Source organism: Gregarina niphandrodes (genome assembly GCF_000223845.1).
Source record: "Gregarina niphandrodes unplaced genomic scaffold scaffold00033, whole genome shotgun sequence".
Classification (NCBI taxonomy): domain Eukaryota; phylum Apicomplexa; class Conoidasida; order Eugregarinorida; family Gregarinidae; genus Gregarina; species Gregarina niphandrodes.
The window spans coordinates 57,223-67,692 of record NW_011645802.1 but is presented as its reverse complement, the minus strand read 5'-3'; the positions used below and the strand labels follow the sequence as shown (position 1 = coordinate 67,692).

Sequence of the window (10,470 nt, the reverse complement as noted above, 5' to 3'; positions counted from 1 at the left end):
GGGGGGTGGAGGGGGGGGGCATACCTTCATGTAGCGTTTGATGCTTGGCGAGGTCGTAAGAAAGGACGCCATTTTCGAACATGCAGAACCGGACGCCGAACTGGGCAAGTTGTTCTTTCCGTTCGACGCCGAACTGGCGCAGTACTTTGGCGGCGTCGGAACCGCTGACGAGGCCAACGTCGACGGTTTGGGCGGCTTCACGAAGCAACGCCTTCATGTCGGGTGCGACTTGTTGTTGCGACTCGCAGAGCGTGCCGTCAACGTCGAAGAGAAAGACCACCCGGTCGTCCTCGGGACTCAGGACGGGTGCTGTGAGGCCGTTGGGACTCAGGACGGGTGCTGTGAGCCCATCGGGGCCGGGTGCTGTGAGGCCATCGGGGCCAAGGAGCTGGGGGGTCATGTGTACGTCGTAGACGGTGCCCGGCGTGGGCAGCACCATTTCTTGGTCCCTCATTTTTTAACATGAGGCCGAGCCGAGCGGACCGGATGATGGTCTGCGATGGGAGTCTCGGCGGCTTCGACAAAGGTGAGGGAACAACCATCGGGGTGCCAATTAACCACGTGCAAACTCGGGTGCAGTTAACGCCATCATGAAGACAGTCTTTTTAGGTGGCCTTGTCGCATCCATAAGAGTGGCCGAGCCCTGGAACCAAGTCAGTCCTGGCTACTATGGCCTCAATACGATGCGGCACGTAGGCCCGATGCAGTCCCAGAACTCACTTGGTTCCATGAAGTCCATGGACAAGTCCTCGATGAAATACTTTCTGGCGGACTCTCTCACGAGTCTGCCGAGGGATGTCAGTCCCCCCAGGGACCAATCAAAGGTAAAGAAAGGATTCTGGAAGTCGACAATGGAGCTATTCAAACGTCCGGGGCCAGAAAGACCTGAACGCGCCCGCTCGCGATCGGCTGGCAACCTTCTCTCCAAGGAGCCCCCTCGCCGCGGACGCTCCTTGGAACGTTCCCCAGCCAAGCGACGCTCCAAACTCTTCTTAGTCAATGACACCGAACAGCGTTCGGAAGCTGGATCGGAATTTGGTTCTCCTGATCGCGAGTCGAAGAAACGGAATTCCATACTAGGCAGGTTGCTCAAGGTCGGACGGAGGCGCTCTCAGGCAGAAGAAAGGCGCATCTCCCCTGACGTGGAGTGGAAGAAAGGACCGCGGAGCAAATATTGGATTTCTTCAAACAAACGATTCGCCCGCTCCGAGGAAGAACTAGGCTCCGTGTCACCGGAGGTACTACCCTTTGACGAGACTGCCCACCGCCGAGACCCCGACAACTCTTGGGTTTATAGTGGAGGAAGAGGAGAACTCGACGAACCTTCCGTCAAACTCCGCACAAAGTGGGGCTCCGGCGGTATTAACTCGAGAGAACTGGAGTTTAGAAATCCCGAGTCCGGTAACTTCAATGATCCACGCTGGGAGAAGAAGCCTTCTACCTTCACTAATGGAATCGATCGACACGGAATCGATCGACACGTCAATCGACATGACAAGCCTTACCCTGTTCCACGTCCAGATTCTCGCAACCCCGCCGAATGGCGACCCCCGAAACATAGGAAACCCGCCGCACTACCCAGACCTACCCATCTGTCGAGAAAGCTGAGACCCGCTGGTTTATGACGACCCACAACAGGTGAGTCATTTTTTATTGTACAGCAGTGGAGTGCGTTTTGAGTAGACAACATCTACAGCGGTCAACTACTTGTGACCAACCGGTTACAGCGCAAACGATGTAGCAATTTTTTCTGGTCGCAACGTTACAGCAATGATGTGTCAAGAAACGTCGGTGTCAAGAAACGTCGGTGAAGAGCGAATCACCCTTGTACGACCGGCGGCTGTGCTCCGTGTCGACGAAGATGGACATGGCAGAACGTGACCCGAACTGCATCGCTCTTTTTTTTAGACGGGCCGAGACGGCCAGGTCAAGGCGATCCAGCGCCACTTCCCTCAAGAGCGCTTTATCAAACGAAAAGGGGGCCGTGCATCCCGGCGTGCCATGGGCCAGGAGGTTGGTGGGCAGGTGGGCTACGAAATCGACCAGGCGGGGGTTGAGGAAAGGGAGAGCGCCACGCACACAATGGTTCGTGGCGGTGCCGAGTACGCGTGTGTCCCGACCAAGGTTTTTGGTCCAAAGATTCGCCAGGTCGCGGACCATTTCGTCACGCCAGCCCCCACATCCTTCCGCGTTTTGGCACGTTCGATAACGTCCGTAACCGCCGAACAGTTCATCCGCTCCGTTGCCACTTAGCAACACTTTCGGTCCAGGCTTTTCGACGAGTCGGTCGCGCATTGGCAACTCGGCGTACAGCGCCGGCCAACTTGTTTGCAGCCGTGTCAAGACAGACGCTGTCTCGCTCGGTGCGCGGTTCACTCTATGCGGAACGCAACGATGCACGGCTTCCGCGTGTCCCCTTGCGACACAGCACTTCCGACAGAGCCCGCAGCTCGGCTTGGCCGCGTATCTCTCGCAAGCGAAACACCGCAGGATCGAAGCCTGGCGATGTCCGGACGAAGCCTGTCCGGACGAAGCCTGTCCGGACGAAGCCTGTCCGGACGAAGCCTGTCGATGCCCAGCCGGTTCCCCCCCAATAGAGTCCACTTTGGTGGCTGATTCCGCTCCGGTCGCGGGTTCTCCGCGCCAGGTGGAGCGGTGCGGCATGCAGAGGGTGTTATCCACGTCCTTCAGCAGTCGTAGGAGTGTGTGCTCGTGCCGTTCGTCGGGAGCAGAGGGCAGACCCAGTAATTCGCAGGCCTGCTCGTAGGTGACCTGTTTCCCGCGCATCCTCGATCCCATGAATAGCGTGCTGCCGATGGTGTAGTCCATTAATGTCATTCGCGGGTGCAACGCCGAGAGAATCGTATCCTGTAATAGTGTGTGTTCTTCCGGGCACACATCGTAGCAATAAAGCCGTAAGACTTTTTGCGAGCCTGTCGCATGTCGAGAACGTTCTACGAGCTGGACGTAGCTGGCCAAGGCAGTCAGACGGTCTGGTGCTGTGGCTCCAGCGAATGAGACATTCCACAAGTTAACACTCGACGACATACTACTCACTATAGCCGCCAAAATCGTAGAGTCTAACCCACCACTGAACAGTAAGTCCACCTCCCCACTAGGAGGAACTACTACAGCTTCGGCTACAGCTATCCTTAATAAAGATTCCAACTCAGGTAAAACTATATCTCCCTCCATCATCGCCTGCTCTGTGGCGTATATGATAGGATCCGGTCGCAACGATGTCGTAACAACCACCGAGTCATTACTGCAGATTGAACCACCATTACGTACTCCGTCCAGGTGCGTCGTGACCACAGTCGAGCTTGTCTCCGTGCTTCGGGCTGTGTAAACGAACCTGGGAGATACCTCTTTCCATCCTTCTGAACTCCGTGGAATAATAGAAAACTCCACACCTCCTCTTTCGACGTACCCTACAGGTGCCATTGACAACTGAGTTTCTCGTTGCGTCGTTTTGTGAGAATTATTGGCAAGATTCAAACTGGAAGGCTTCAGCCTCCAGCACAAAGGCTGTAGACCAACACGGTCCGTTTGCCACTCGACACAGCCCAAATTGCACACTATCCGCCGCCCATTTGCTTGCTGCTTTCCGTCCAGATACTCTTGATCGATAGAAGGGATCCAACACAGATCGTCTTCATCGTAGAGTAATGTTTCGAAGGCTTTTTCAGCCATATAAAAAAACTAACTTAAACGGGGAGGACCACGGGAGTCTCATCACCAGCGTGTACCCCGCCGGATTGCTACGTAAATAATGGGTCATATGTGTGCGCTCATGTGTGTGCGCTCATGTGTGTGCGGTCATGTGTGTGCGCGGTCATGTGTGTGCGGTCATATGTGTGTGTGGTGTGTGCAAGTGAGTGACACATTCTTATTTGTCTTACATAGAAGGGGGCGGCTCTAGGAGGTGGTTTTCCATGTGTGGTGGCTATCTGGTCTCCGAGTAGAGCTTGTAGTTGTCTCACTCTTTCGGTGGACCTACCGGTGTCAGCAAGGGGTGAGAGAGGCGGGGGTGCTAGGAGCATCTGATTCTTGACTAGTTCTGGTTGTAGATGTTGTCCAGCTTGTTGATCTGTTTGTACGTTGTCTTGTGCAGAGACATTGAACTGTAGGGGAGGTAGTTCATAATCTTTAGCGTAAGAACCGTCTGCATTAAAGCAACCGCGTGTGTCTTGTACGAACTCATATGTTATTTTCCCATCAGGACCAATCCGTCGCACTGTGCGACGGAACCTGGGCGGTGCCGCTGGGTTATATGAGTACCGAATCCGTTGCACAGAAATACCACGGGTAGTACTCAATTGTCCACTCGAGTACTCCGGATGACGTAAGTCTCGTGCTGACAACATACACTGATCTAACCAAGGACCGCGTGCACTTGACGTCATACCCTACAACACTGTGCAGCAAACAAAGGATGAAACTACTCAACCGTATGCAGAGCTATGTGACCCGGCTGGCATACCTTAGCTAATACTTCGTTGATGTTCTCTTTAAAAATAGATCGCACACATCCACTCGGATCTATAGTTTTGAGGTCAAAAAGATGCTTTTAAAAAACCCTGTTGCACAACAGCCCCTGTTGCAACAGATTCCCTTCTTGTTGCAACAGATTCCGTACCCCTAAGTCTACCGGGCTTTCCCGATTGAGTCTACTGGGGTTTGAGGTCGATAACAATGCAGGTAATGTCGTCGATATGTGCCCTGCGTTGTTTGGGGGTCATGGAGGTGATGTCTCTTTTGGTTTTGTAGTGTTTCCAAGCAACGCGTTCGATTACAGCTCTTTGGATGGCGGTGGCGGCAGCGGCGGGTGAGTTATGGTTGCTGGCGATAGCGCATGCTTCTTCCGGAGTCAGTTCATCCCAGACGCCGTCGCTGGCGATGATGATGAACTCATCTGCGGCGTAGTCTTGTTTGAGTATGGTGATCTCTGGTCGCGCAGTTATGTAGGGAAAACTATGGGGGAGGCCGACCATGAGTTTGCGGCGTGTCCAGTCGTTTGCGAATTTTGCGTCTTTGAGATAGAAGTCTCCGAAAGCACGAGTTAATTGCAGACGGCCCTTGACATAGCAGGCAGGCGTAGGCGGGCGGGGTTGCGAGTAGTCGTGTATTCCAGTAACCGTAGCCAGTTTGAGTAACCAGTTCGGCGGCGGGTCTCTGACCACACGCGTGTTTTGAGGCGCCGGTTCGTGACAACGGATGATGTCTGGGTCATGCGGGTGGTCGGCCTTTAGTCGTGCACTCTCCACTGGGTCTCCTGCATTGTGACACGCATTCAGGGCCACCGGCCGTCCGGCACGACACAAGTAGGCACGAGAATCACCTACATTCGCCATTACCACATACTCACCATTGAGAAGACAACAGGCTGTCGTCGCACCCGGCTTACCCGCCAAACTGTGCCCCAACTCCACCGCACCAATCACCTTCTGTCGCAAACTCTCATCCAGCGACAAAAAGGAATCCGTCAGCACGTCCCGCAATCGATCCGCTGTCAGCACTCCCCGTACACGTCGCAAACCGCTGTCCACAAACTTCGCTAAGTTCTTCGCCACATATTCCGACGTCTGCCAACCGGAGTGCCCATCAATCACTGCCGCCATCATCCACTGTCGACCCGATTGTTCCCCGTCTATCAACTCAGCTTTTCTCCCAGACACGGAACTGGGGTCTTGGGCGTCATCACAAGTTTGGGCGCCACTATAGTCTTGACTGCCATCAGAAGTTTGAGTGCTACCACAGTCTTGAGCGCCACCAGAATTTATTGCAGGCTCCGTGCCGGCCACAAAATTGCCCGCGTAAGACAGAGTGGCAAAAACACCTCGGTCTTCCACAGGGTGGTTGGAGTTGCTCTGCCGCATTGCCGCGGGAAACATCCAGTCCGTGGGTTGTCGCGTCAGCGTCTCTTCGTAGGTCTTGTCGCGCGCTTGCTCTGCCGCCTGGAGTTCCTTCAACGACCCGCAGTCGGAGAACATGAGTGGCGTCGTCACCTGTTTTGGGTATAGACCGCCGTTGTCCGCGTGTCGGAAGTACGGTGTCCGTGTCTTGCTCCACCCGCTGGCACTGGTACGACTCCAACTTCCAGCGGCCGAGTTTCCTCCAGCCGAGTTCGACGATGAGTTGGAATCGGCCACTCCCGGGTTCGAATCCGCCCCACCGCAATTCGGCTTCGCATTTGCCTCTGCATCCGCATCTGCATTGGTAAAAGGGTAGAGACTCGGCGGACGCGAAGCGAAGGTCGCCCTCTCCTCATTCAAGTTCCAGTTCGCCGGCGCCTCACAGTACACCACCATAGGGTCCTCCCGGTGACAGTTCCGGCTGTTCACCAGGCTGGGCAACACCGTCCTGATCAGGAGCCCTCTCTGCGCAAAGGACATCCAAATGAGGGAGAGGAAGGCAGGCGGGCAGGAACCAGAGTGGGGTACCGTGGAGCGCACAGTCGTCATGTTTTTTATTGTTGTTTTGAAAAGGAAAATGTTGCGCCCAATTGGGCCACATGAGTACACCCTGGGACGGGACACACACAGCGACGGCTGAAACCTGACCCCGACCCTGACTCGGAGGGTGCAGGACGCTATGGAGTAGATGCTAGGGAGTAGATGCTAGGGAGTCGATGCTTTAGTCTTCATATTCTAGGTCGTCATTAGCGCAAGGTTCTTGGTGTTGGGCATACTCTGCGACAAGGTCGTTCATGTTGGATCCGGCTTCGGTGAATTCGAGAGCGTCCATGCCTTCAGCTGCGTACCAGAAGAAGTACGCACGACGTTTAAACATAGCAGTGAACTGTGTGTAGACTCTATCGAACATGCCTTTGATTGCTGTGGAGTTGCCGATGAATGTGGCAGATAGGTCCAGACCACGGGGAGGTACATTACAGACGCTGGACAGAATATTGTTAGGAATCCAGTCGACGAAGTGATTGGAGTTCTTTTGTTGGATGGAAGCCATTTGGTCGTCCATTTCTTTCGTACTCAACTTTCCGCGGAAGGTTACTGATGCCGTTAGGTACCGTCCTGTTCGAGGATCGCAAGCGCACATCATGTTCTTCGCGTCGAACAATTGCTGCGTTAACTCCGCCACCGTTACTGCACGATATGCTTGACCATCATAACCACATAACGGTGCAAAGCCTATCATGAAAAAGTGTAGTCGGGGGAATGGTATAAGATTGACACACAGCTTCCGCAGATCCGAATTCAGTTGTCCAGGAAATCGCACACAAGCTGTCACACCACTCATCGTCTGTGACACTAAGTTGTTCAAATCGTCGTACGTCGGCTTCGTCAACTTCAGTGTGTTTAAACAAATGTCGTATAAAGCTTCGTTGTCAATAACATGCACCGCATCTGCATTCTCAACTAACTGATGCACCGACAATGTCGCGTTGTACGGCTCTACCACCGTGTCCGAAACTTTCGGAGAAGGAAACACCGCAAATGACTCCAGAATTCGGTCTGGAAATTCTTCGCGGATCTTAGACAACAACAAAGTGCCTAACCCAGAACCAGTACCGCCACCCAGTGACTGTGTCAATTGGAAACCCTGCAAACAGTCACACGCCTCAGCCTCACGATGCACCACGTCCATAATCTGCTCCACCATCCCCGCACCGTCCGTGTAATGGCCTTTCGCCCAGTTATTACCCGCTCCAGAGTAACCAAAGATAAAGTTATCCGGCTTGAACAACTTTCCCAACGGACTGGCTGCAAAAGTGCAGGATTGACACAGTATGTGAGTTTGACACAGTGTGCGAGTTTGACACAAGGTGTGTGAGTTTGACACAAGTGTGCGAGTTTGACACAAAGTGTGTGAGTTTGACACAAAGTGTGTGAGTTTGACACAAGTGTTGAAGTAGGGCGGTGTGTGAGTAGACGGTACCTTTGATAGCGTCAGTCACCCCCGATTCGAGGTCTACGAGAACTGCCCGGGGGACAAATCTATCGTTATTGGCTTGGTGATAGAAGACCGAAGCACAATCCGTTTTCGTTGCGGCTGGATCAATGGCCCATCCATCCTGTCCGATTCCGTGCTCGTCTGATATTACTTCCCAGAACTTCAAACCAGTTTGGTTGCCGCACTGCCCTGTCTGGATGTGCACGATCTCACGCGCCATTCTTCTTTTCAAAAAACAAAAAGCTGACGGGGACGAGCTCCTCCCAAGTCCCAGCGGTTTGGACTCCAGGCAACAGGGCGAAGGCTGCTAGAGGGAAATGTGCAGCTGGCAGCTGGAGGGAAATGCCCAGGATGTGTGGCGGAACTGTTAGATCAGACAAGTTGCCACTGTAGCGGCGTGGGTTGGCTTCGGCGGTTGCTGCTAGTAGGTGCAGCAGCTAGCAGCGCAGCAGCTAAGCAATCTTTGTTGCACAGCGGCCCAGCGGGCTGAGTACTCTAGCGGGCTGAGTGCTCCAGCGGGCCGAGTGCTCGTATCGGGTTCGTACAAAGTCTGTGAGTGGCTGCTGCCGACCATAGCGTGCTGATGGTGGTACATACAGGGCCCTCTGTTGAGTGACTACCGTTGTCCGTGTTGGGTGAACACAGCCAGGTTGGGTGAGATGCTCATGCGTCATCGGAGCTTTCGTCATCTTCGCGTTGGTTGAGCAAGAATCGGAGTTCCGGGTTGGCGTTGAAGTCGGGTTTCAGGTCGACTAGTTTCCGGAGTTCATCTTTCTGCTGTTTCTTGAGCGCCTCGATCTCACGCACAAGCGCCGCTCGTTCCTTCTGGTTGAGTTCGAGGGCCGTTGGGGCACTGAGTATTTCGAATGCGGCAGAATGGTTCACGGCCGCCGGGTCTGATAATCGTTTATAAACGTACCCGGTCCGGGTTACACGGACCGGGTGGCTGGGCTGCGTTAGGGCCGAAATGTACTCTCGACACTCTTCTGCTTCTCGGCTCCTCTTCACCAACTGAGTGCAGAACTGTGGCCCCCACCGCAGCCGGACAAGGCTTTTCTGAACCGCAGAGTGAGTGTTCCCCCTCCCCCCCTCTGTCAAATTCAGACACTTGTTTGGATATCAAGCCGGGCCTCCTTCGCTTACCTTGTCGCGGACTGCCAGCACCCTTTCGGCTTGCACCGCAATGGCCAACTGCTGCTGGAAATACGGACTCTGGAAAGTGGACATTTTAAAAACTGACCAAGGCCCCGCTTCACCTAGACCGAGGCCCTCTCTTCACCTAGACCGAAGCCCTCCCTTCACCTGGACCGAGGCACTCCCTTCACCTTCCTGACCTGGATATCCTTTCACTTGGCCCCTCTCATAGATTAAATCCCAGACAAAGAATGTAAAACAACGACAGGTTGGTTGGTTGGTTTAAGACGCGAACGAAAGCGTCTGCAATGTGGAGGGGCTAAACTAACTAGAAGGGGAGGGGGATTAATTGACTGGTTTTGATTGTCCACTTAGAGCTCAGTGGGTGGTCGACTTGATCGCTTATGGTCCAAGTCATTCGCAATAGGAGGAGCTGAGAGACTTAAGTATATTAACGGTCGGGTCGCAAGCTTTGAATTCTTGGTCGACAAGTTGGCCGAGTAGCTGGTCGTCAGTGACGACGACGCCCACGACCAAGCCGCTGTCATCGGGGTGGTCGGAAATGGCGCCGTCGGCGAGTTTGCATCGGTGGGCTTTGGCGTACGCGGCACAAGAGCCCCAGTCCGGCGAGATCACCTTGGGTTGTTGCAGACGTATGAACTCTTCGCCCGCGAACTTGCGCAATGGAGGCCGCGTGTGCCCCCCTAATTCCGGCACCGTACGACTCGGCAACACGTCCCGGACACTCAATTCCGTACTCCGCTGCATTCGCGGTCCATGACCGGCCACCGAACCGCCACTCCCTGCGCCAACAACACCCAAGTGGTCTGCACCCAAGTGGTCTGCACCCAAGTGCTCTGAGTAGTGTTCACCGCCGGAACCGCCTCCAAAGTGGTCCGAGTTCCCCGCAACGCCCAGACGACCACTGTTCAAGGGACCGCTGTTTAAAGCACCACCGCCGAACGAACCACCGCCGAATGAACCACTGCCCAAATGTCCGTTGACGGGATGTCCAAGTCTGTTGCCCGACCGGTGTTCTTCGAAGGCAGACGGCAGCTGCGGCGGCGGGTCGGCGCTGCCCGTAGCCGCGAGGGTCGGCATCATCATTGGAGAGTCGCCCGCGTGTGCCTTGCGAGTGTCGCACACGTGTGTGACGTGCACCGGTCGAGCGCCGCGCGCTGAGACGCCGCTGGCCAGACGCAGCGGCGACTCACGCTCCGTACCAGTCGTGGGACGGCGCGGCGGTCGCGGGTCATCGCTACGTCGCTCGTCCGCGGCGAAGAGCGAAGGCCGCTTCAACAACCCCCCGCGACGCGGACGTCCAGACTCCACGCTCGACCGCGGGTCGCTCCCGAGAAAGACGCGACGCGCCGACGGACCACTCACCTCCGACGCCGTGGCCGCCCGCGCACGTCCACTCGGCAC

General features: G+C 55.0%; 8 protein-coding genes across 8 annotated transcripts; 1 reads left to right on the top strand and 7 right to left on the bottom strand.

The window, feature by feature from the left end:
• Positions 1-94: 94 nt before the first annotated feature.
• GNI_130850 (hypothetical protein) lies at positions 95-454 on the bottom strand (the record flags this gene model as incomplete). Its single annotated transcript, XM_011133859.1, has 1 exon — positions 95-454. A coding segment is annotated over one exon (360 nt), but the record flags the coding sequence as incomplete, so codon positions are not given.
• An 8-nt stretch (positions 455-462) lies between these two features.
• GNI_130840 (hypothetical protein) lies at positions 463-1,625 on the top strand (the record flags this gene model as incomplete). The annotated part of the gene is made up of 2 exons (XM_011133858.1): positions 463-526; positions 610-1,625. 2 exons carry the CDS (start codon positions 463-465, stop codon positions 1,623-1,625), a joined length of 1,080 nt encoding a protein of 359 aa, XP_011132160.1.
• Positions 1,626-1,794: 169 nt separating this feature from the next.
• GNI_130830 (asparagine synthase) lies at positions 1,795-3,693 on the bottom strand (the record flags this gene model as incomplete). The annotated part of the gene is made up of 1 exon (XM_011133857.1): positions 1,795-3,693. One exon carries the CDS (start codon positions 3,691-3,693, stop codon positions 1,795-1,797), a length of 1,899 nt encoding a protein of 632 aa, XP_011132159.1.
• A 361-nt stretch (positions 3,694-4,054) lies between these two features.
• Positions 4,055-4,204, bottom strand: GNI_130820 (hypothetical protein; the record flags this gene model as incomplete). The annotated part of the gene is made up of 1 exon (XM_011133856.1): positions 4,055-4,204. The coding sequence occupies one exon, from the start codon at positions 4,202-4,204 to the stop codon at positions 4,055-4,057; it is 150 nt and encodes a 49-aa protein (XP_011132158.1).
• Positions 4,205-4,670: 466 nt separating this feature from the next.
• On the bottom strand, positions 4,671-6,311 carry GNI_130810 (putative protein phosphatase 2C; the record flags this gene model as incomplete). The annotated part of the gene is made up of 1 exon (XM_011133855.1): positions 4,671-6,311. One exon carries the CDS (start codon positions 6,309-6,311, stop codon positions 4,671-4,673), a length of 1,641 nt encoding a protein of 546 aa, XP_011132157.1.
• A 325-nt stretch (positions 6,312-6,636) lies between these two features.
• GNI_130800 (tubulin beta chain) lies at positions 6,637-8,131 on the bottom strand (the record flags this gene model as incomplete). The annotated part of the gene is made up of 2 exons (XM_011133854.1): positions 6,637-7,721; positions 7,897-8,131. 2 exons carry the CDS (start codon positions 8,129-8,131, stop codon positions 6,637-6,639), a joined length of 1,320 nt encoding a protein of 439 aa, XP_011132156.1.
• A 443-nt stretch (positions 8,132-8,574) lies between these two features.
• Positions 8,575-9,138, bottom strand: GNI_130790 (hypothetical protein; the record flags this gene model as incomplete). The annotated part of the gene is made up of 2 exons (XM_011133853.1): positions 8,575-8,922; positions 9,055-9,138. 2 exons carry the CDS (start codon positions 9,136-9,138, stop codon positions 8,575-8,577), a joined length of 432 nt encoding a protein of 143 aa, XP_011132155.1.
• Positions 9,139-9,459: 321 nt separating this feature from the next.
• On the bottom strand, positions 9,460-10,146 carry GNI_130780 (hypothetical protein; the record flags this gene model as incomplete). Its single annotated transcript, XM_011133852.1, has 1 exon — positions 9,460-10,146. The coding sequence occupies one exon, from the start codon at positions 10,144-10,146 to the stop codon at positions 9,460-9,462; it is 687 nt and encodes a 228-aa protein (XP_011132154.1).
• Between the last annotated feature and the right edge of the window lie 324 nt (positions 10,147-10,470).